Below are 25,729 nucleotides of genomic sequence, written 5' to 3' on the forward strand. Positions count from 1 at the left end.
TGGTAGTTCGTTCCACACTCTCCTGACCCTCATTTCCCTTAAACTTTTCACCTTTTACCCTTAACCCATGACCTCTATTGTAGTCTCACTCAACCTCAGTGGAAAAAGCCTACTTGCATTTACCCTATCTATACCCTCATTATTTTGTATGAAGAAGAAAGCCCTTAACTCCGAGTGGCGTTATCGGGACGCTGTCAGGATGGCGTTTTTTAGCAGGCTTTCTTAGTTTTATGAGGCTGAGTTGCTAGGTCAATGCTCAACCCAGCACGGATGGAAAGCGTGCAAGGGAGCCAGCTGGATTCAAACTCAGGAGCCTTCGCTCCGAAGTCCGGCGCTAATGCCACTCCGCCACCAGCCGGCCCATTATTTTGTATACTTCTATCAAATCTCTTCTCAACCTTCTACGTTTTAAGGTAACCTATTCAATCTTATAACTCCGGTCATCCAGAGACAACCAACAACATCCTTGTAAATTTTCTCTGTATTCTTTCAACCTTAATTACATCTTTTCTGTAGCTCAATAACCAAAACTGTACATAATACTCCAAATTCGGCCCCACCATCATCTTATACAACTTCAACATAACATCCCATCACCTGTACTCAGTACATTGATTTATGAAGGCCAATGTGCCAAGAGCTTTCTTTACGACCCTGACACCAGTTTCAACAAATCATGGACATGTATGCCCTGATCCCTTTGCTCTGTTGTTCAGTTTGCAACACCTACCCTAGTTCATCCTTCCAAAGTGCAACACCTCACATTTATCTGAATTAAATTCCATCTACAATTCTTCAGCCCATTTTTCCAGCTGATTCAGATCACTCTGCGGGCCATGACAGCCTTCCTCACTGTCCACTACACCCCTAATCTTGGTGTCATCCGCAAATTTGCTGATCCAGATTGTTAATATAGACAATAAACAACAGTGGACCCAGCACCAATCCCAACGGCACTCCACTAGTCACAGGCCTCCAGTCAGAGAGACAACCATCTACTACCACTCTCTGGGGAGAAGGCAGGAGATTGGGGCTGAGAGGAAAAATGGATCAGCCGTGATAGAATGGTGGAGAAGACTCAACAGGCCAAATGGCCTAATTCTGCTCCTATATCTTATGGTCTTACGGCATCTCCCACAAAGCCAATATCTAATCCAATTTATGACCTCATCTTGAATGCCGAGCGACCAAACTTTCTTGACCAACTTCCCATGCGGGACCTTGTTAAGTGCCTTGCTAAAGTCTATGAAGATATCCACTGCCTTACCTTCATCAACTTTCCTGGTAAATTCCTTGAAAAATCCTATAAAATTGGATAGATATCATATACCACACATGAAGCCACACTGACTATCCTTAATCAGTCCATATCTATCCAAATACTTATATATCCAGTCCCTGAGAATACTTTCCAATAACTTTTCCATTATCGATGTTAGATTCACCGGACTATAATTTCCTGCTTTACACTTAGAGCTTTTCTTAAACAGCGGAATAACGTTGGCTATCCTCCAATCCTCTGGTACCTCTCCTATCCCTAACAATGATTGAAATATCTCTGCTAGGGCCCCAGCAATTTCTGCACTTTCCCCCCTCCCCCTGTAAGGTACACCTTGTTAGACCCTGAGTACTTATTCACCCTGATTTGTCTCAGCACAGCAAACACCTCCTCCTCTATAATATGTTTAGGTTTCATGAAGCAGATGGCACTTTGCCTCACTTCTGTAGACTCTGTCCCCATCTCCTGAGTAAATACAGATGCAAAAAAATTATATAAGATCTTTCCGCGTCTCTTTTGGCTCCAGACATGGATTACCATTCTGATCTTCCAGAGGACAAATTTTGTTCCTTGCAATCCTTTTGCTCTTAATATATGTAAAATCCCTTACGATTCTCCTTCATCTTGTCTGCTAAGGAACTTCATGCCTTCTGTTAGCCCTCCTGTTTTCTTTCTTAAGTGTTCTCTTGCATTTTTATACTCCATAATTACCTTATTTGTTCCTGCCTGCCTATACCTGCTATGCCTATACCTTTTTTTTCTTAACTGGGACCTCAATATCTTTTGAAAACCAACATTCCCTACATGTGTTATTTTTACTTTTCATTCTGACAAACACATATAAGCCTTGTACTCTCAAATTTTCACTTTTGGCCTCCCACTTACCAAATGCATCTTTGCCAAAAACAGCCTGTCCCAATCCAGATAATTTCTGATACCATCAAAATTGGCCTTTCTCCAATTTAGAATCTCAACCCACTGAACAATCCTATCTTTTTGCATATTTACTTTGAAACTAATGGCATTGTGATCACTCAATACAAAGTATTCCCCTACACAAACTTCCGTCACCTACCCTGTCTCATTCCCTAATAGCAGATCAAATATCACACACATTCTCGTTGGGTCTTCTATGTACTGATTAAGGAAACTTTTGTGAACATAGTTGACAAACTCTATCCTATCTAGTCCTTTTACAGTATGGGATTCCCAGTCAGTATCTGGAAAGTTAGAATCACCTATTATAACATCTTATGTTTCTTACAACAGTCTGCAATCTCTACAAATTTGTTCCTCTAAATCCCTCGGACTATTAACTGTAATGTTTCACAGAAACAAAGCCCTGATATAGTGGGTATCTTTTCCTAAAATATAACAACGATGAAGATGGCTGATCGTTATTTTGAAGTTGAGCTATCACGTTTTTCTGAATCTGCCCTTGTTGTAATACATACAAAAATGTAGTCACTTGTCCAATAGTGTAAAATTACAAAGGTTGTGATTGCTCAGAGAGCTACAAAACAATCACCTCAAAGTTCAAAGTAAGTTTTATTATCAAAGTATATATGTGTCACCATATACAACTCTGAGATTCAGTTTCTTGAGGGCACTTACAGCAAGTCTATAGAATAGTAACTATAACAGGTTCAATGAAAAATAAACCAAAGTGCAAAGACAACTAAGTGTACAAATGCAGATGTAAATAAATAGCAATAAATAACGAGAACATGAGGTTAAGAAGTCCTTGAAAGTGAGATCATTGATCGTGGGAACCAATTCACCCTCCTGAAGGCAGCTGCAGAGGCTGAGATCCTAGCATCATCAAGGGATGCAGGAGTTTGTGATGGTTCCACCATGTTCTGATAGTCAAAGCGAGCATAAAAGGCACTGAGCTCATCTAGAAGCAAAGCCCTGCTGTTTCCCCTATCGCTTGATTTAACTTTATAAGAGGTGAAAGCCTTCAAGCCCCGCCACAGCTGTTGAGCATCCTTCGTTGATTCAAGTTTCACTACTGTCCACAGCAGATTGTGTTTACTGTCATGTATTATCATGTCAGATAGTGTTTACTATCATGCTGAGTTTCTCCACTTCACACCAATTTGCTTTACTTGGCGTTCCTCCGCAAAGTAACAGAAGTTTGCTACGCTTAAGGTTTTGTTCACTAGCCTAAAGTGGAGCAAATATGATTTCTGTGCAACCTGCTTTGACGTTATTCAGTAAGATGAGTCCAGGGATGATTTCTAGTGTAGTTGCCAGCTGTATGTTATGTTGTTGTTACATCAAAAGTACAGGAAAGTTCTGTATTTTTCAATCAGTAATAATTGTTCGTTTTCTCTTCTCTCTACAGCCAGCCTACGATGTGGGAATCTTAATGACTCTGGTTGTTGCTTTCTCAGTTGTTGTCATGATCCTGGCAGTGAGAATCAAGTGCAAGCAGAATCAAACTCGGGTGAGAGCAGCTCTGCATTGTAGTTGTCCTGACTAATAGTTTTCTTTGGATTTTCACCATTGTGTTTCTGTACTTATCATCCCTTGGGTTTCTGTTCTGATGTTATCATCCTGACAAAGTCAGCTTGTTCCTGGTGGACCTGGCATTAAAGGCATATTGCAGATGAAGTCTCTGCAATAATTTAGCCACACATGTTACAACTGTACAGTCCAAAATATGCAATAAACTACATCAAGGCTTTGGATTTGGTAATCCCTGTTGGTGCTAGGAATATGGAAAACTGCTTAAGAATACTGCTTACTGTAGAATGTGACCATAAGACCACAGGTATCAGGAAAATTAGCTGGCATTTGAGTAAGCTAAACAGTATTCCTATATTAGGAATGGGTATTAAATCTGACCATGGTCAAATGGAACTAATTCTGGCACCTCCCCGATTGCAATCACTGTACTATCTACAGCCTTACATTTTACTGTCTAGATTTTATGCTCTGGACTTGCATTAGGCAAGTCTGTTGACATTTTGCCTAAGCCTAAATGTTTAACCAAGGATACTGTCTATTATGGCAGGGGGGGAAGCCACGGTTCAAGAAGGAGGACATCTTTGGGCCACCTGTGTGGACATCCTCAAGACTGAAGCAGACAAAATAGAGACAGACAGTGGGATGAGAAGAGTATAGTGGAGTTATAACTGGAGACAAGATGGGAGGAGGTGTTGTCAGGGTAGCTGTGGGAAATAATTCCGAATTCATGTTGGATATTTGTCAAAGAATAAGAGGAGATCTAGAAAGAAGGTTGAAGTCAGAGATGTGAAGGTCAGAGTAGGGAGAATGTTGGCAGAAAATTAATGAAATATTTGAGTGTAGTAGTAAATGTACTAGAAATAGAGTTGAGGTTTGAGGGGGGTCAGAGGCAAAGTAGGAAAGAAATCAGAACTGATTCTCCTAACCCACAAAATGCTTCAGCCCAAACAACTTGCCATAACTACATTGTTGATGTAAAGAAAGTGAGTGTTGAAAGAGAAGTTGCTCATTCTCAGTGTAAAAACTTCTTTCCCACTTTTGATGAAGGGTCTTCAATTAGAAATGTTAACTGTTTCTCTTTCCACGGATGCTGATTGGCTTGCTGAGTGTTTCCAGCATCTTGTCGTTTTATTTCAAAGTTTTCTTTATTTCCATTTGCTGTTTTAGGCCATCACAGCTTGTTGTAGAAGATGCTTTCGTGCCTAAGGCAGAGAATGAAAGGCTTAATATCTTCTGTAAACTTTTGCACACTAATTGTAAGTTACCTGCTCCCTTCCCAGAATTCCTTGCAGCAGCAGACAATCAATGCAATCAGCCGTCTGGCCACACGCCGTTATCGATCACGGTGCCGCCCTCTGGGTCACGAGCGTCAGAGCAGCCAGGGCTCCCAGGCCAGCAGCATGTCCGAGCCCGTGTGCGCCATATGTCTGGAGGAGTTTGCTGATGGGCAGGTGAGAAGAATTGGCAGCAGCTTTCACTTCGCTTATGGGGGGCGGGGGGGGGTGCGGAAGCGTTCATGACTTCCCTGTAACCTCTTGCAGAGAGGGTGAATGATGATCTTGATTGCAAAAGGTTTCATCAACAAACAGTTTTACCCCGGACTGGTTCTGAGTTTTGTTTTTATTTTTCTGTTTCTACACAGTTCAGCATAGTTTCAACTTTTGGGTTGGCATTGTGCAGACTATCTTCATTTAGTAAGTGTTAAATAGAGTCGCAGAGTAACACAGTGTAGAGCAAGACTTTGGTCCCTATCAATCCCATTTGCCCACATTTGGCCTATATCCCTAACTCTCCTATCCATGTACCTGTCCAAATATCATTATTGGTCCCATCTCATCTGCCTCTAGCAGTTCATTCTATAGGTACCCAACCCCCTTTGCATGAAGTTGCCTACAAAGTCTCTTTTAAATCCTCCCCTCTCACCTTAGAGCTATGCTTTCTAGTTTTGGGTTCCCTTTCCCTGGGACCAAGACAGTGTGCATTCTCCTAGTCTGAGCTCCTCAAGGATTATACTCCTCTGTAAGGTTGCTGGATTCAGGTAGAAGGTCCCAAGCTCATTCTTAGAGGTGGAAGAGATCCAGAGTTCTTCTGCTGGGCTGGGTTGAAGCCTTAGTAAGTCCTTGGAGATCCATTTCTTTAATTGTAGCTCCACCTGCTGCATGGCATAAAAATACATAGTGCTTCAACTTGCTTGGATCTTTTTCATACAAAATAATCGTGTTTTTCACACATTATTAATGATATTGGTGTCATAATATGAAGTGTTTAAATGCTGTTGTCCCCACACTGGATGTTTGCTAATGTGTTACTATCGATTTTTCTTTGTAGGATCTACGGATCATATCATGTTTCCATGAATTTCACAAGGAATGTGTGGATCCTTGGCTGCTTCAACATCGCACCTGCCCTCTCTGCATGTACAACATCATTGGTAATTCTGCAATTGAAGTTCACATGTAGCTGGTGTAGGGAGAACTAAATATGTGAGGTTTTACATTGTTAGATACTGCAGTAATTTTCTAGAATTAAATAATCTGATCCCAATAGGCAAGTAGTATACACCTCTCTGAAGGCAGTGACTTCTGGCAGATGTGACTATCAACTACAGGGCTTATTGAGTTCCTATTCTCCAGGGAGATCTTTTCATTCTGAGCTACACTCAGGCAATGTGTGTGATTCCAGCCTACTGACCAGTAGTGCAATAATAAGCCAATGAGAAGATTTTTTTGTGAACAAACCCAGTAACTTTTACTAGTGTCCAATTCTCTAGTGCCACTGCCGCTGTCAAAACTTAGCCCTTTTTTTAAATGGAATTGTAGAAAATGCTTAAGTGGCAACACTTGGGGATGCTGCCTTCCCAAAGTGCTAAGCGCATCTCCCTATTGCACTGGGGTATGAGACCTTCGACTAGCCTCACCTGGTTTAGCCCGCCCGTCGAAGCGGTAAACCGTGGTGTGGCCACTGTCACGTGCAGACATCTACCTGGAGCTGCAGGTGAGAGTCAAGTGTCCAGCGGGGACCAAAGGTGAGTGAGCTGCCCTGGAATGGACACAACAAGCCCCTTGACCAGAGGCGCTGCCCCTCCCTGGACATCCCATACACCCAAGTACTTAATAATAAAAGCTAAATAAGTTACAGATGTTGAGTGAAAATCAAAAAAAAACTGCAGATGCTTGAAATATAAAAATGCGGCTTGGGGTGTCAGAAACAGAAAATGCTGGAAACACTCAGCAGATCAGGCAGCATCTGTGGAAAGGGAAACAGAGTTAATATTTCAGGTCAAAGCCTTGAGATACCCTGAAAGTCCTCTCTCTCTACTGATGCTGCCTCAGTGTTTCAGCATTTTCCGTTTTCATCCTAGACAGTCAATTGTGATTCATTGTATCCTGCAACGTCCTGAAGGGGCCAAATCCAGCCACCTGCTTTCACATGTACAATCTGCAAGGGTTACACAACATGTTCAGTTGCAATGGCAGGTGATGCCAGTTACAGATCCGACGACCCGTGAAGATTAAGGCCTGATCTCATACTGCTTGCTGTGTCGTCATATACAGCCCTTAGAGAACTGGCAATGTGTTTGAAGGTTGAGTGAAATGTCGAGGGTCACTTGACACTAATATTGCAATCTTCGATTGTTTTCAGAAGGAAGTTCAACTGTTGCACAGCCAGAGGTTCGTGACCAAGCTACGCCAGGCGCTCAAGTGAACCAGCGAATTCACCTGTTCCGACGCTATCCTGGCCATGCCCACCTTCACAGACCGACCACTGCCATTCCCTCCAGAGCTCCTCATCTGAACAACGCCAGAGCTCCAGGGATGCTGGCTCCCCCCTCCGGTCATTACATTGTTAGGCCGGAAGTCTACCCCGTGGGGTTTAACACTATGCAGTACGTAGCCACCAGGCCAGGGCATCCTCCAACCCTGCACAGGTGCACCTATCGTCACGGTGAAGGCCAGGGAGCGCCCTACCGGCACCAGAGACCCTTCATGGTGCGGAAAGGTCCACCCTGGCTGGATAGGCCTCACCACGGACCGTTTCTGCATAAGCCCTGCAGGCAGCAGCAGTTTCCAGTATGCAGCGCACCACTGTCCTCGCACAAGTCCAGCTGTACTCCCTTGCGCTCACAGCTCGCCGGCAGCCATGACAACCGCAGCCTCTCCGGGGACAGCTTTGGTATCAACTGTTCGGTGCGCAGTGGATACCTGGCAGATAGCCCAGGTAGCGACTCCAGCTCGGGTCCTTGCCACTACTCCTCGAGTGACTCCACACTGGACTGCACTGATATAAGCAACCGCTGTATTTACGGGAGCCAGTCAACTTTCCGCAGCTCGCTGAGCAGCGAGTACGATCCCCTTGTGTACTGTGGGGCAAGTGACGAGAGCATAAAGGCTTCATCCTTTGAGGAGTCGAGGCCCAGGTCGGTGGACTCCACCGGTGGTCCTCAGGACAACCACGTACTTAATCACACCCACTACCACCATCATCGGCACCACCACTACAGCAAAGCTCACCCGCGTCCGAAAGATGAGTTTTGTAGGAACACGTCACAAAAACAGGAAGGTGAGCTGCTGGAGGACTATGTGGGCGACTTCCAGCACTGCCAGCATCAGGCGGAGTTTACCTGCCAATCCCAGTGCAGCCCGCATCCTGCCCAGTGCCCCTGCTTGGAGCAGAGCTTGTTGCTTCCCCCCGGACTTTGCCTCCCCGAGGCCTCGCTGCAAAAAGTGGACGCGGAGAGGGACAAGAGCAAAGTGGCGTGCGCCAAACCCGACCCAGTGCCTTCAGTAGCTAAGTCGAACCAGAGCAGCAGGAGGAGGAGGAAGAGGAGGAAAAGCAGCTTCCAGGTGGAGCCTCCTGTAGTTTACTTCCATCAGGACTGTGATGCCCTGGAGGACTGCAGGGTGCACGTTCACTATGGCAACAGTGGGAGCCCGTGCCCCCCTCCAGGCATCCAGCCATCTGTGCCAATCCCTTTAGTTCTCAACAGCGGAGCCTCCGGTGAGTGGCGTTTCCCGTTCTGCGAGTGCCCGAACCCCCGCTGTCAGCAGCCACTGCCTCACGTGCACTCTGAGTCCATGTTGGCCGGCAAGCCGCACAGCAGCAGCGTGGACCAAGGCCACCCATTTCAAGATAGCTGTTGCAAAAGACACTGTGATACAGAACCAGTACAAGACCAGTCCTTCTACTGCCAGACATTCCCCAACAACACAGGTGCGTAAAGCAAAGCTGGAAGTATTTTTGGGGCCTGAGAAATTTAGAGCTTACCTTTTTCTTTTATATTGCCGGTGGCAGTTTGAGAAGAGTTTTGTCCCAGAGTAATGCAGCATGGTTCCCTGTGGAAAATCAGTGAGGGTGACCAGAACGTCACATTGTCGTGAAGGGAGAAGGAAGCATAAGGAGTTTGTTATATTATTTAGGTGCCTGACTTGAAGATCTGTCTTGTATGCGCTGCCCTAATCAGCGATGATGCATGCAGCCGTTTGTAGTTAGGTTTTATCCCCCTTTCAAAGTGGGTGGGGTTCGGCTTTTATTGCAGCATGGCATCCGAACGAGCGTTCCTGCAGCTTATCGAAAGTCCATGTGAGGGAAATAGCGAAAGAAACCTACCCCCTGATGCTGTTCTGCAGTTAGTTGCCTGGGAAGGGGGGGATGGGTGGAGGGGGTGTTTTTCTGGGGAGCAGAGAATGCCCTGGTTCCAAGGGTGTGTTGGGGCCACTGACACTGTCACTACCAGGTAAATATTGACATGGTACAAATGATTAACTTATTAATCCGTGAAGACCTTGCCACTGCAGGCACATAGGAATTTCCCAACAGAACCCTGACACGTTGTTGTATGTGGACACTGATGCAGTGTATCTAGATTTCAGATTTTCAGTCAGTTTGCTTTTAATCAGGATTAGCCTAGGGTTCCAGCACAGCAGAAGATTATATCCTTATTACAAATTTTGCAATCATTCTGCTTATCCTTAAGGGTTCAGAACTATGGTTACACGCTTAGCTGAGTTTGCATGCCCTTTGATCAGGAGTGTTGTTTTGTCATCCAGTATCAAGTTATATAACCCAGAGGTCATAACAGTATGATTGTGTGTTCCACAAAACCATTTGCCGTGTGTCTGAAAGATAGATTGATGAGCAGTCTAACTTTAACTTGCCCATTTTTTTGTCCCCTCTCAATGTGGCTGCATATGGTTCACTATTCAACCATTGATTCCGACCTTCCTCCTGATCTTCGTAGCAATAATCAGCTCATTCCCAATCCAAACACTGTCTTACCCCACTGCCTACACCTTGTAGATTGCTTCGTGCTCCAGCTTTGATCAGCGAATGAAAGCAACCTATGTTTAAGTTTGCCAAGTACTGCTTCCATTTAAAGATGATTTGGTATCGAGAGTTTTCCCAGTTCTGTTCATCATTCAGTTTAGTACCAAGCTAAAAATCTAACACAATATTTAAAATATCTCTGTTTAGTAGGTATCGATATTTCAACTTACCAATAGTCCATTCTCTAGAAATATATTGTGAGTCTTGTAGTGCTTCACACAAATAGAAGTGTTGGTCTAGTGGAAGAGTACAGTTCCACGCACTCTGCCAGTGAGGGGATGTACAATGCACTGCCTCTGAGAAGAGGGAAATTTGGTTAATTGAGATGCAGAATTCACTGTAACAAAACAGACAATGTGCAGTTTTGTATATCCTTTAACAGTGGTGCTGGTTGGAATGGAGTATCCTAATCATTGAGCCTCACCAGCCGAAGGCTGAGTAGCCAGCAGTAGGAGCAGTGGAAATGTTTTAACACACCAGAGCAAAATTGGAAGACAACTTGGAGTTTAGGATAGATCACTCAGTGAAAGAGGTTAGGTAGCTGTGGTTTAGAAAGTGTCACAATGCAAAATGTTATAAGAATGTGAACTGTTTAGGGAATGACTAACTGTTGTATATGGGGAGTTGTTACATTGCACTGAGGGCCTTCAACATACTTATCTGAATACTTGGTACTGACTCCGAATTGGAGATGAGTTCCTTGAGGATCTTCACAAAATAAATTTTAAGCGTTTGATGACTATAGGTCCATTACGGATGGTTGAAAATTTACTTCCCCCTTGGAGGTTTGCTTTCCCTGGTATCATTGCTCAAGCACAAGTCCCTGATGGCCTGGGCTCATTCCTTTTTTATGTCACCTGTAATATACTATAGGTTTTTCCAAATGTTTGATTGTTGTTTTTTTTTCATTCCAACCAGGTACCAAATCAAATGTGGAAGAAATTTGTGAGGAAGTCGTGTAACTGAAAAACTGACAAAGAAAGCCACAACAGGCAGGACAAGGGGCAGAGGTGACAAGAGCATGGTACTGGCAAGATGAAGGGCAGACGTGGAGAAGCCGCGTATCTGCAGATGAGAGTGGAGACGTGCCTGAAGGATCTGTGTAGCTGGAGAATGAGAAAGGCATGGAAAACACGGAGAAGCTGAGGATGAGAGTAGGGTGGGCATGGAGAAAATTGGCTCCGGCTGGATGCGTGTGGGGAAAAGTGTGTAATAGTCCTCAACTTGGGGGGATAAGTGGAGAAGGTGCAGCAGGGGGAGGAAGTGGAATTGGTGCAAACGTGTCTTGCCAGCAGAATGAAGGTGAGGATGTGTAGACATGGTGGGGTGAGTTGAGGGGGCGACACGTGAAGAGACAGTGTGTCTGGAAGGATGAGTGTAGGGCTTTGCATGAAGTTGTGTGATGTGCAGATAAGGGTGAGGACCTTTGAGGGGTATCAGTTTAGCTGCCGGGATGAGGGAGGGGATGCATCTTCAGAAGCCATAAAGCTGCCAGTATAAAGTGCGGACAAGAGTGGAGATGCCATATAGTTGGTGGGTGGAGATGGGCATAGGCAAGGAGAAGCTGTGTAGCTGTGAGACTGGCATAGAGAAGCCAAGTCCATGGCGGTCTGGTGCAGGTGCAGGAGTGGATACGTCATGTAGCCAAGGGTATGATGTGGGAGCAGACATGGAGAAGCTGTATTACTGGGAATATGAGGTGAGAACAGCCACAGATAGACTGTGTAGCTGGCAGGAAAAGGCATGTGTGGGAATAGCCTGATGATTGATGGATTCAGCTGGCAGAATGAGGGGCAGGTCCAATGTAGCTGTGTAGCTACAAGGCCAAGACCAAGTAATTTCAAAAGTTTTAAAAACTCAATCCAGGACATGAATTTACAGAAGCATCGCTTCATGACATTGGTGCTTGTAATTTGTCATTAACCATCTACTTCAGGAATACAAGTTTAACTACAGCTGTTGAAGAGCCTTTGTCAAGGGACTCTTCCAGGTTACCTTTATTTTCCAAAATAGTCTAACACCTGGCAGATTTCTAGCACTTGTGACCAGACCCTGACTGTCAGATAGAAGCACTTAAAGACAAATGTAGCCTTGCAGGGCCTTGTATTTACAAGGGCTCCACAGTATATTTTGGGTACTTTGTATTAAAAAAGATCTTTTTAAAGTGTTGTATTATATTTGTATAGAAAGTCATTGCATTATGATATGTTCTTAATATATTTATTTACTAATATATTTATCCTCTACCAGGGTGTGTAATGTAAAGTGCCTTATAAATGATCAGTGCTGTCACTAACGATGGTCTGGCCCTATTCAGATTATTCTCCAATAAATTATTTTCAATTACAAAGGTGGTTGAATTGTGTTTGTGTGTCATATATCTAGTTGAATCCCTGAATCGGCTGATGATGCAGAATGGCAGTTCTTTAGATTTTTACTGGTATCCCCATTGGATTATAAATTACTTAGTGGTATATAGATACTGTAACGCTAAGGGCATAGTGAGTTTATTGGGACTCTGAACAAATGTTTAAAAAGATATTTTGTAATGATTTCTAGGAAGTTGTGTTTATTGCCATCTCTGTGATAGGGGATGGTTGAGTTCAAAGGTGCTAATCGTGGATTCAGTGCTTATTGAGTGATACAACTGTTCAGATCCATCATGATCGTAAAATGAACCCTAGAAACAGTAATTGAAAGAATTGAAAGGTAAGTTGTTTGAAGAGTACCCCACATCTACCAGGCTTGCAGCCACATTGTTGACGTGATCAGTCTGGTTAAGCTGCACGTGGTGACCCATGATAAAACTGAGGGTAAAGTGCAGGTAGGCTGACATCACCAGGATGTACCAAGAATTACAAGGTAAGGAGGGACGACGTGAAATACCACAGCTATTGCCACTGAGCAGAGAAAGATAACCGATGATTGTAATTTTTGAATTACTCCATATCTCTCAGGTTCTAGATCACAATTAGTCCTGATATGTTAATTATATTCATAGTGATACAGAATACCTGTTTTTTTGTCATCTGTCATTTCTTCATGTGGTAATGAATTATATTAACAGTTCAAAATTGAAATATACTTTAGTCATGTAGTCTAATGTCCTATCACTTTTTTGTGAACAGGGAAGAATTCCAATGCAGATAGATTGACTGATTTGGTGGTATAAAAATATTGACTAGGTTGAGTTGTGTATTTATTTGTTTGCCATGTTACTAAATGTTTAAAAGGTAGGTACTTCTGGTTGCAACATAACAATTTTATATGAAAATGATTCAAGCTACAAGATTTCAGGGAAGAAAACACTCGGTGTAATGGCGGTTCATATATACGGTGCCAGAGAATGAAGACCTAAACTATTGTAAGGCATTACTGCCCTGGCACGTAGGGAGGCGGCGATATTATGTTGGCATTTACAGGACTGGTATAACATGGAAAATAGAGGCTACAGAGGTTAAATGTGTTTTTTTAACGAAGTGTTCTTGAGTAGGAATTATCGGTAGGTCTCTCACTCCTGAGCAATGCTTTAGGTTGAAGTTTCATTCCAGGTGGAAACACCAGTGCTGTACTGAAGGAATACTCTGCTATTACTGACAACATGTTCAGGATGAGACCATAAATCGATCACATGGAATTAAAGATCCAATGGCACTTTCTAAACAGAGCAAGGAAGCTCACCCTTTGCTGTGGCCTGTCCCTGTGCTGGGAAATATTGCTTTTCCATTAGAGCAAAAGACACTGGAGCAAAATTAGCCATTTGACCCATCGGGTCTGTTTCACCATTCATTCATGGCCAATTTAATATCCCTCTCTACCCCATTCTCCTGCCTTCTCTCTGTTACCTTTGATGCCATGACTAATGAAGAACCTATCAACTTCTGCCTTAAACATACACAATGACTTGGCCTGCCCAGACATCTGTGGCAATTAATTCCACAGATTCACTGCCTCTGGCTAAAGAATTTTTTCTTCATCACTGTTTTAAATTGATGTTCCTCTATTCTGAGGCTGTGCTGTCTGATCCTAGACTTCTCCACTGTAGGAAACATCCTCCCTACATCTACTGTCTAGGGCTTTCAATAGTCGATAGGTTTCAATGAGATTCTGCCGCTCTCCCCCCCCCCCCATAAACTCTAGTGGGTACAGGCCCAAAGCCATCAAATGCTTCTCATATCTTAACCTTTTCATTCCTGGGATCATTGGAATCATTCTCATGAAGCTCCTCTCAACCCTCTCTAATGCCAGCACATCTTAGATAAAAGTCCCAAGACTGCTCACAATACTCCAAGTACACTCTAATGAATGCCTTAGCATTACATCCTTGCTTTTGTATTTTAATCCTCTTGAAAGTAATGCTAACATTGCATTTGTCTTGCTTACTACTGACTCAATCTGCAAGTTAACCTTTCGGGAATTATGCACAAGGACTCCCAGCACCTCTGATTTTGTACCTCTGATTTTTGAATTTTTTACCCCATTTAGAAAACAGTCCACACCTTTTTCCCTTCTGCCAAAGTACATGACCTTGCACTCCCCAACACTATATTTCAACTGTCACTTCTTTGCCCATTCTTCCAATGTAAGTCCCTCTGCAGACACCCAGCTTCCTCAAAACTATTTGCTCCTCCACCTATCTATGCAATAAAGCAATCCATTATTTCAGCCAAATTATTGACATATAACATAAGAAGCAGTCCCAACACCGACCCCAGCGGCACACCACTAGTCACTGGCAGACAACCAGAAAAGGCCCCCTTTATTCCCACTTTTTGCTTCCTGCCAGTCACCCAATCTTCTATCCATGCTAGTATCTTTCCTGTAATACCTTTGGCTGCTATCTTGCTCAGCAGCCTTCTGTATTGCATCTTGTCAGAGGCCTTATGAAAATCCACGTAAAACAACATCCACTGACTCTCTTATGTCTATGCCGTCTGTTATTTCTCAAAGAATTACAGAAGATTTGTCAGGCAAGATTTCCCCTTGGTTCTCAAGTGATATTGCAACTCTGATAAAGAAGAAGAGGGAGTTGTATCACATGTATAGGAAGCAGGGAGTAAATAAGGTGCTTGAGGAGTATAAGAAGTGCAAGAAAATACTTAAGAAAGAATTCAGGAGTGCTAAAAGAAGACATGAGGTTGCATTGGCAGTCAAAGTGAAGGATAATCCAAAGAGCTTTTACAAGTATATTAAGAGCAAAAGGATTGTAAGGGATAAAATTGGTCCTCTTGAAGATCAGAGTGGTCGCCTATGTGCGGAACCAAAGGAAATGGGGGAGATCTTAAATTGGTTTTTTGCGTCTGTATTTACTAAGGAAACTGGCATGAAGTCTATGGAATTAGGGGAAACAAGTAGTGAGATCATGGACACTTTACAGATTGAAAAGGAGGAGGTCCTTGCTGTCTTGAGGAAAATTAAAGTGGATAAATCCCCGGGACCTGACAGGGTGTTCCCTCGGACATTGAAGGAGACTGGTGTTGAAATTGCAGGGGCCCTGGCAGAAATATTTAAAATGTTACTGTCTATAAGTGAGGCGCCAGAGGATTAGAGAGTGGCTCATGTTGTTCCGTTGTTTAAAAAAGGATCGAAAAGTAATCCAGGAAATTATAGGCCGGTGAGTTTAACGTCGGTAGTAGGTAAGTTATTGGAGGGAGTACTAAGAGACAGAATCTACAAGCATTTGGATAGACAGGGACTTATTAGGGAGAGTCAACATGGCTTTGTGCACGGCAGGTCATGTTTGACTAATCTATTGGAGTTTTTCGAGGAGGTTACCAGGAAAGTGGATGAAGGGAAGGCAGTGGATATTGTCTACATGGACTTCGGTAAGGCCTTTGACAAGGTCCCGCATGGGAGGTTAGTTAGGAAAATTCAGTCGCTAGGTATACATGGAGAGGTGGTAAATTGGATAAGATATTGGCTCAATGGAAGAAGCCAAAGAGTGGTAGTAGAGAATTGCTTCTCCGAGTGGAGACCTGTGACTAGTGACGTGCCACAGGGATCAGTACTGGGTCCATTGTTATTTGTCATCTATATCAATGATCTGGATGATAATGTGGTAAATTGGATCAGCAAATTTGCTGATGATACAAAGATTGGAGGTGTAGTAGACAGTGAGGAAGGTTTTCAGAGCCTGCAGAGGGACTTGGACCAGCTGGAAAAATGGGCTGAAAAATGGCAGATGGAGTTTAATACAGACAAGTGTGAGGTATTGCACGTTGGAAGGACAAACCAAGGTAGAACATACAGGGTTAATGGTAAGGCACTGAGGAGTGCAGTGGAACAGAGGGATCTGGGAATACAGATACAAAATTCCCTAAAAGTGGCGTCACAGGTAGATAGGGTCGTAAAGAGAGCTTTTGGTACATTGGCCTTTATTAATCGAAGTATTGAGTATAAGAGCTGGAATGTTATGATGAGGTTGTATAAGGCATTAGTGAGGCCGAATCTGGAGTATTGTGTTCAATTTTGGTCACCAAATTACTGGAAGGATATAAATAAGGTTGAAAGAGTGCAGAGAAGGTTTACAAGGTTGTTGCCGGGACTTGAGAAACTCAGTTACAGAGAAAGGTTGAATAGGTTTGGACTTTATTCCCTGGAGCGTAGAAGAATGAGGGGAGATTTGATAGAGGTATATAAAATTATGATGGGTATAGATAGAGTGAATGCAAGCAGGCTTTTTCCACTGAGGCAAGGGAAGAAAAAAACCAGAGGACATGGGTTAAGGGTGAGGGGGGAAAAGTTTAAAGGGAACATTAGGGGGGCTTCTTCACACAGAGAGTGGTGGGAGTATGGAATGAGCTGCCAGACGAGGTGGTAAATGCGGGTTCTTTTTTAACATTTAAGAATAAATTTGACAGATACATGGATGGGAGGTGTATGGAGGGATATGGTCCATGTGCAGGTCAGTGGGACTAGGCAGAAAATGGTTCGGCACAGCCAAGAAGGGCCAAAAGGCCTGTTTCTGTACTGTAGTTTCTATGGTTCTATGGAAACTTTCCTGACTTGGCCTATTTTGTCATGTGCCTCCAAGTACCCCAAAATGCTCATCCTTAATAAGAGACTCCAACATTTTTCCAGCTACTGAGAGTCAGGCTAACTGGCCTATAATGTCCTTTCTACTGCCTCCCTCCTTTTTTAATGATCTTCCAGTCCTCCAGAACCATTCCAGAAATTAGTCAGTCTTGAAAGATCATTACTAATGACTTCTCAATCTCTTCAGCTACCTCTTTCAGAACACTGGGCTGTAGTCCGTCTGGTTCAGGTGACTTATCTACCTTCAGACTTTTCAGATTCCCAAGCACCTTCTCTTCAGTAATGGCAACAATATCTTATGCCCTCTGACACACTCACATTTCTAGCATTCTGCCAGTGTCTTCCACAGTGAAGAATGATGCAAAATATTTAACCTTGCCTGTCAACTTCTTTGTCCCCCATTACTACTTCTCCAGTGTCATTTTCCAGGGGTCCAATATCCACTCTCATCTCTCTTTTACACTTTATATATCTGATTTAAAACTTCTGATATCCTCTTTGATAGTATTGGCTAGTTTACCTTCATGTTTCATCTTTTGTCTCTTTATGGCTCTCAACTTCCCTTCTCAAACAAGAGAATGGGTGGAAAAGAGTGCAGTCAACATTGACTGCACTCTTTTCCATAGATGCTGCCTGGCCTGCTGAGTTCTTCCAGCATTTGTGTGTGTTGTCTAGTTGTCTTCTGTTGGTTTTTAAAAGCTTCACAACCCTCTACCTTTGCACTAATTTTGCTGTTATATGCCCTCTTTTTTGCTTTTATGCAGCCTTTGACTTCCCTTGTCAGCTATGATTGCCTCATCCTCCCTTTAGACTACTTCTTTTTCGTTGGGATGTATCTTTGCTGTACATTCCAAATTGCTCCAGAAACACTAACTCTATTCTGCTATTATCTCTGCTGATGCCCCCTTCCAATTAACTTTGGCCAGCTCTTCTCTAACACCTCTGTAACTCCCTTTAGTCCACTGTAACACTGATACGTCCAATTTTAGCTTCTCCTTGTCAAACTACAGGGTGAATTCTATCATATTATGATCACTGCCTCCTAAGGGTTCCTTTACCTTAAGCCCCCAATCAAATCTGGGTCATTACATAGCACCCAATCCAGAATTTCCATTCCCCTAGTGGTTCAACAACAAGGTACTTTAAAAAGCCATCTCATAGGCATTCTACAAATTTTCTCTCTTGGGATCCAGCACCTACCTGATTTTTCCAATCAACCTACATTTTGAAGTCCCCCAAGGCTATTGCAACAACGCCCTTTTTACATGCCTTTTCTATCTCCCTGTTCGGAGACCTGTATATAACTTCCATCAGAGTTTTTTTACCTTTGCAGTTTCTTAACTCTACCCACAAGAACTCTACATCTTCTGATCCTATGTCATCTCTTTCTAAGGATTTGATTTAATTTTTTATCAACAGAGCCACCCCATCCCCTCTACCTCCCAACATATCCTTTCAATGCAATTTGTATTCTTGGATAATATCCTCCCAACTATGACCTTCTTTCAGCCACAACTCGGAGATGCCCGCAACATCATACCTGCCAATCTCTAACTATGCTACAAGACCATCTACCTTATTCTGTACACTGTGTGCATTCAAATATAACACTCACAGTCCTGTATTCATCACCCTTTTCAACTTTGGACCCCTGGTACACTTTAAGTCATCCCACTGACTGCAATTTTGCCCTATCGTCTGCCGCTCCTTCCTCACAATCTCACTACGCACTGCATCCAGTTGTATACCAACTGCACCATCCTCGGCCCAATCACTCTTGTTCCCATCCCTCGGCCAAATTAATGTAAACCCTCCCCAACAGTCTAGCGAACCTGCTCGCAAGGATGTCGGTCCCCCTCAGGTTCACGTGTAGCCTATCCTTCTTGTACAGGTTATACCTTCTCCAGAAGATATTAATGATCCAGAAATCTAAAACCCTGCTCCATGCACCAATTCTTCAGCCAATACCAATACTCATCTGCCAAATCATCCTATCCTTACATCACTAACACATTGCACAGGCAGAAATCCAGAGCTGTCTACCAAACTCCCCATATTCTGTCTTCAAGACCTCCTCCATTTTTGTACCTATGCCATTGGTACTAAAATGTAACATGACTTCTAGCTGTTCACCCTTCTTCTTTATAACGCTGTGTCCAAGATACCCCTGACCCTCCAAACCATCCAGGTGTCTTTTGCATCCACAGAGTCTTCTGTCTGCTTCTCTAATTAAGAAATCCCCTATCACTAGTTCACTCCTCTCCCCTCCCCTTCTCTTCTAAATCACATGAGGGGAGAAGACTCAGTGGCAAAGGTCAGGTCATTGTGGCTTCCCCCGGTAGATTTCTCCCACCAAAGAGTATCCAAAGTGGTAGACTTATTATTGAGGAGAATGGCCACGGGGGTACTCTGCACTGGTTACCTATTCCCTTTCCCTCTCCTGACAGTCACCCAGGTACCTGCCTGCTGCAACTTAGGGGTGACTACTTCCCTGTAGCTCCTATCTATCACCTCATTTTCCTGAATAAGCCGAAGGACACACAGCCACAGCTTCAGTTCTTGAACACGATCTCTGAGTAGCCAGAGCTCGGTGCACTTGCTGCAGGTGTAGTTATCAGAGAGACTGGAGGTTTCCCAAAGATCCTACATCTTACACAAGGAACAAACCACTAACTCTGGATCCATTCTTGGTGCACTAGCTATGTCCTAACAGGGGGGAAAAAATGCTAGAAACTTACTCTACATGTGGTTGCCCAGAGCTGGTGAGCCAAAGCCTGACCACTCTAGCACTGTCCAGTCACAAAACAGTCACTCCTCCCACACCTTGCCTCCCTTTATTGGCCCCTGCCGAGTGGCGAACAGATAATTTTGATTGAATAGTTTATTGAATGAGTGAAAGACCTGTCCGGTCTGTTTAGCCTCTTGGGTTAATGCAACAATCTGCATTTCCATTATTAGACAGCTAAATCCCAAGCATGTGAAACCTCAGACTTACCTCACCTGAAATTTAACCCCACATTCTGACAGAGGGTATCTTTCATCTCCTGTTTTGAAAAGACCCAGTGGCTCTCTGCTCACCAGGTGACAGCTTTTCCTCAAGTCAACAGTCCAGAGCAGGAACTTTACTGAGTTTGAAACCATGTCCCTCATCCTATTCAGCGTAAAGCATTCAGCTCCACTTGTCCACTCTTTGCATTGTTTCTGAAACATGAATCACGTACATTCTTCACAATAATTAAACAAATCTTTGTTCCCTGAACCTGTCTCCACAGCTCAAGAACTGCCTTTTTTTGTGCCTCTTTTTGCCGGTGGGTAGGGCAGAGGATGAGATCATGCCTTTGGTAGTTTGCTGGCAATGCTTAAAAACATTTTAATACTGTAAAGCATTAAGTGGGCCAAAGATGAACTTCTACTTACAAAATGATTTTTGTGCGAAACCAAATTTTTAAAAATTATTTCTACTCGACTTACTTGAAACTGCTCGATGTAATCCAAAACTGAAAGTTACTAAGTCTACATTAAGTGTGGTTTGCTTATTTTCAGCTCTTCCACTCCTCCCCAGCTCCCCCTCCCACCGAACAATTCTCAAAGGTGCTTCCTGACTCTTTGACATTGCTCAAGAGCTCTCATGAGTCTTTAAAGTGCATGTACGACTTCTGAAACAAGGCAAAGCTGCACTGGATTCTGCTGTTGCTCCATCCACTATCAACTGACAAAGCATCGCCACCCAGAAAACATGGATAAGAAAGCAAGTTGTGAAGACAAAAAAAACATACGGGACTTTTCATCCTGCAAAACATGATGTTTTTCTTCATAAATGCAATGCCTCAATTTGACTAATTATTTGCTAAATAGGTGAAAAATGTTAGGATACTCATTTGTGTTTGACATTTAGAGTTCTCTGGTGGAGTTATAGGTATTTTATATATTATATATACTGGAAAATGTTGGATTGTTTCACTGTTTTCAAACGGCATGTGCCTTTATCCAAATGTGCACAATGTTGGCCCACTTTTAAAATCAGTGATTCTTGCTTCTTTCTTAAAGAAGCTGCTATCTTTGAGAGGCAAATCTTGAGTGGTATCCATGGTGGGTGTGTGTGTGTGTGTGTGTGTGTGTGTGTGACTCTCTCCCCCTACCCCCTCTGTCTTTCTCAGAACAAGCTCACCTACTTATTTTAATAATGAAACACTTTGACAAATGTACTAACTTCATGTTAACACCGTCATGTATTTTAAATTTTAGATGGAAGTGAGACTTAATTCTTAAAGTTGCAGTTCCTTGGTCTGTGCCTTTCCAGGGATGATATCACTGGAAGTCTTTCTTCAAGTTGAGAGTGAGAAAGCCTTCCAGCCACAATGTTCCAAACAAGAGGAAGACTGCAGATGGTGGAAATCAAAGCAATACACACAAAATGGTGGAGGAACTCAGTAGGCCAGGCAGCATCTATGGAAAAGAGTAAACAGTCGACATTTCAGGCCAAGAACCTTCATCGGGACTGGAAAAAGAAATTAGAAGTCAGAATAAGAAGGTGGGGGGAGGAGTGGAAGAAGTACAAGGTAGTAGGTGATAGGTGAAACCCGGAGTGGAGGAGGGGTGAAGTAAAGAGCTGGGAAGTCGATTGGTGAAAGAGATAAAGGGCTGGAGAAGGGGGAATCTGTTAGGAGAGGGAAAAAGGCCATGGAAGAAAGGGAAGGGGGAAGGAGAGGTGATGGGCAGGTAAGAAGAAAAGATGAGAGGGAAATGGGAATTTGGAATGATGAAGGAGAAGCGGGGGCAATTCTAACAACCATCAAATTTGCTGAGGTTGTTATCTGAGGTTTCACGTCTCCCAGAAGAACACATTATTTTAGGTGGGTTGGAGAATCTATAAATTGTAATACAGCGTCACAAATTATGGCATTCAGCAGGATCAACCACAGGATTTTTAACGTCTCATAATTTTTCATTGACAGTAACCTGAATATTCATTCAAATTGCACAAGTTTAAATACCATAAAACAGTCACAAGTAGACAAAGTAGGTTGACATGTTTATTTATTATTCTCATTCCATAGGTTAAATTCAGTAGTAGTCCAATGGGGAATGTATTTTCTCTTATCTACTAGTGCACATTACAGTGTGTGTGTTCATATCTGTGCAGAGGAAGGAATGCACATTGCTTGTGCAAAGGTGTTAATGATTGTGTGAGAAAGTGATTAAATGTATCTGGTTAGTATGAAAGTATAGAGTATGTGCAAGTGCAAGAGAAAATAAAAATGATCACACGTGAATGTAACTCAAATGTACGATGTGAACACATGTTGCACATGAATGCTAATGAATGTGTGTTAGGTGCAAATTTCTACATGGGGTGTATATACGTGCGCAGATACATGTTGAATACTGAGAATAAGCTAGGAGAGAACTGCGGTCTTTTTTTAGATCACTGAGCTTGAATGACCTGTGACCTTTGATATCACAACAAGTACAATTGAGAAGTACAACACTCACTTAGAAACTGAGATAACAGTAAGTCACAGACACCTACCCAGGCAGAGAGAAGACAAATTAAAAGCCAAGATTATGTAACACTATCTTTGGATTTAAGTTTATAAAGTCTCTGGGAGGAAGTAAAGACTGAAGAAGATGAAGAATTACTAATACTACTGAGAAGCTCTCTAAGTGTGTGCTATGATTTGCTGGCCAGTTATTTTAATAAAATGGTTGCATTTTGTTGGGTGTGTAAACAGTGAGGTTTCCTCTTGCCTCTTGATCAGCCTCAATAGCTTCAAACAATGACTGGAAGTTTCCAACTCCAAAGCCCTTCAAAAAGAAAAGTAACATGCATTGTTAGTTATGTCCAAAATGCATGACATTTAAAAGTTCAAAGTAAATTTATTATCAAAGTACACACTCAGTGGCTAGTTTCTTTGATACACCTATACATCTGCTTATTAATACAAATATCTAATCAGCCAATTATGTGGCAGCAACTCAATGCATAAAAGCATGCAGACATAGTCAAGAGGTTCAGTTGTTGTTCAGACCAAACATCAGAATGGGGACAAAATGTAATTTAAGTGACTTAGACTGTACAATGATTGTTAGTGCCAGACAGTGGTTTGAGCAACTCAGAAACTGCTGATTTGGAATTTTAACACACAACAGACTAGAGTTTACAGAGAACGTGTGAGAAACAAATAAATATCTGTGGGCAAAAATAATTTGTTACTGACAGAGGTCAAAGGAAAATGGCCAGACTAGTTCAAGCCGACAGGAAGGCGACAGTAGCTCAAATAACCACATATTACAACAGTGGTGTGCAGAAGAGCATCTCTGAACGCACAATACATCAAACATACAGCAGCACAAGACCATGAATGCACACTCAGTGGCCACTTTATTAGGTTCAAGAGGTACCGAATAAAGCAGCAACGAAGTGTATATCACCATATAATACTCTTCCAGGCATTCACAGTAGATACAAAGAAACAACAGAACCAATGCAAAACTACACACAGTCAAAGCAATCCATGTACATAAAAAGACAGACTATGCAATTCCAAACAATAACAAATAATAATAGTAATAATAAATAATATTGAGATATAGGTTGTGGAATATTTCGTTGTCGCGGTGAGTGAAGTTAGGGTTAGGGTTCAGGAGCATGATGGTTGTAGGGTAATAATTGTTCCTGAACAAGGCTCCTGTACCTCCAACCCAATGGCAGCAGAAAGAAATGAGCAAGGCTTGGAAGGTGGGCATCTTAGATGATGTAGGCTGCTTATAGATGTGCTCAGTGGTAGTGATGGCTTGAGCTGTTTTCATTACTTTTACCACTGTTCTGCAGGAACCACTAATAATTGCCGAGTATGGTCTGTCAATTGGCATTAGGTGTTTGTATCCTTTCTTCCCTTGTCTTTCTTTTAGTCTGGTGGCAATTACAGCCAGATGGATTGGACTGTCAATAATTTTAAACTTTGTTGCTTTTTTAATACAATAGGAAAGCTACAATATGCTATATACACACCAGAAGACCCCTTGTTTAATCCCTAACTCTGAGGATCATTATTGTTTCTAGTAGGTAGGTCACAATATCAATAGAGGAGGAGAAAACTGTCTGGTGTTCCTGCTGTGACTGCAGTGGTGTGTGCTGGATTGTCAATGGAGGCCCAATAATGTCACACTCACCCTCCCTATCCAACATCAGCTAACAGATTTAGGAGGAGACTGGTAACCTGCTGGAGGTACAACAGGACTCCCCAGTGGCATGGGAAATACCTCTAAAAATGAGCCCATTGGCCATATCTTGATGTGTAGCAGCCTCATGGCAGGTTGAAGGGTATCGCCCGTGATTGGGTGATTGTTGAGGTCAAGAATTAGCCTGCTCCACATGGAGAATGCTGGAAAAGATCCGATTTCACCAGTATTACGAGGATAGATTGAAAAAGAAATGATTATTTCAGATTCACAAGAAATTCTGCAAAGGCTGGGGATCTTGAGCAACGCATACAAAATTCTGGACTCAAAAGAACTCAGCAAGTCAGGCAGCATCTGATGAAGGGTCTCTCAGCCCGAAATGTCGACTGTTTATTTTCCCTCCAAAGATGCTGCCCGACTTGCTGATTATTTCAGATTGATTCATATTGAATTTTCCATGTTCATAGACTGAGTGCAGATCAACAACACAGAAAGCAGGTGGTTATAATATGAATTTGAAGGTGCATGACAGAATAATGCATGTTTTTAAAGATAAAGAACATTGGACTTGTGGATTGTGTGCACAACAAACAGGTACTGGAATGCCTATGTATCTAATTCAAAGGTCAAATGTACATTTAATGTCAGAGAAATGTATACAATATACATGCTGAAATACTTTTTCTTCACAGCCATCCACAAAAGCAGAGGAGTGCCCCCAAAGAATGCATGACAGTTAATTGTAAGAACCCCAAAGCCCCCCCAGCTCCTCCCCCCATGCGTAAGCACCAGTGAAGCAACAATCCCCCCCACTAGCAAAAAAAAAGCATTAGCACCCACCACCGAGCACTCAAGCGCGCAGCAAAGCAACAGCAAAGACGCAGACTTGCAGTACCCCAAAGACTATTCGTTCAATCTAATTGAGGTCTGGGTTTGAAGCTCGTATGCAGAGATGAGAACGGTCCACAGTACTTACATTGAAATTATGCCTCTGTATCACCTCCAGAAAGAGGGTGGGTCTATCTTGGACAGGCTTGGTGAAGATCTGCAGTAAGTAGCCATTCTCATCATAATCAATAAGAATCTTGAGCTCCTGTTACAAAGAAGAAGTTTCCAAGTCACAGAATCATTCTGCTATTATTGTGCATGAAAGGAATTATTAGGCAGCAAGCTATCTGGTATGTTTGGAGTAAGTAAATAATTATTCCAGATATACCAAACTGCTGACTTCCTAATAATCTATGTGGGAATATTGGCCTGTTTTCAAGACGCTATTGGAAGATCCAGCACTGAGCGGCTGAACTGCAGTCAAGTGACTAACGTTAAGATGTTGGATATATGCCTGAACCTCCAAGGGGATCCCAAACTTGTCATAGGGCTTGGAGGCTTATGGGCCTCAATAACCCGGAGAACTATGTTGGCTGGATTCAAAGTCTT

At 42.8% G+C, this 25,729-nt stretch overlaps 2 protein-coding genes across 6 annotated transcripts in view; one reads left to right on the forward strand and one right to left on the reverse strand.

Annotated features, from left to right (window-relative positions):
- The window catches only part of LOC134336722 (E3 ubiquitin-protein ligase RNF43), a 231,887-nt gene extending 209,901 nt beyond the window's left edge, over positions 1 to 21,986 (forward strand). For 2 of the 3 annotated variants that reach the window (XM_063031125.1, XM_063031128.1), the window contains 6 exons: positions 3,627 to 3,728; positions 5,032 to 5,202; positions 6,080 to 6,182; positions 7,394 to 8,962; positions 10,994 to 12,784; positions 20,654 to 21,986. In XM_063031125.1, the coding sequence (XP_062887195.1) occupies positions 3,627 to 3,728; positions 5,032 to 5,202; positions 6,080 to 6,182; positions 7,394 to 8,962; positions 10,994 to 11,037 (1,989 nt within the window). In that variant the 3' untranslated portion in view covers positions 11,038 to 12,784; positions 20,654 to 21,986. The remainder of the gene's footprint in view (positions 1 to 3,626; positions 3,729 to 5,031; positions 5,203 to 6,079; positions 6,183 to 7,393; positions 8,963 to 10,993; positions 12,785 to 20,653) is intronic. The other variant, XM_063031127.1, reaches the window with a different exon arrangement.
- A 144-nt stretch (positions 21,987 to 22,130) lies between these two features.
- The window catches only part of hpda (4-hydroxyphenylpyruvate dioxygenase a), a 72,009-nt gene continuing 68,410 nt past the window's right edge, over positions 22,131 to 25,729 (reverse strand). For 2 of the 3 annotated variants that reach the window (XM_063031129.1, XM_063031131.1), the window contains exons 13-14: positions 25,269 to 25,385; positions 22,131 to 22,915 (exon numbers count right to left, since the gene is read on the reverse strand). In XM_063031129.1, coding sequence (XP_062887199.1) covers positions 22,805 to 22,915; positions 25,269 to 25,385 — 228 coding nt within the window. In that variant the 3' untranslated portion in view covers positions 22,131 to 22,804. The remainder of the gene's footprint in view (positions 22,916 to 25,268; positions 25,386 to 25,729) is intronic. The other variant, XM_063031130.1, reaches the window with a different exon arrangement.

The sequence above is a fragment of the Mobula hypostoma genome, chromosome 23 (genome assembly GCF_963921235.1).
Source record: "Mobula hypostoma chromosome 23, sMobHyp1.1, whole genome shotgun sequence".
Lineage (NCBI taxonomy): Eukaryota > Metazoa > Chordata > Chondrichthyes > Myliobatiformes > Myliobatidae > Mobula > Mobula hypostoma.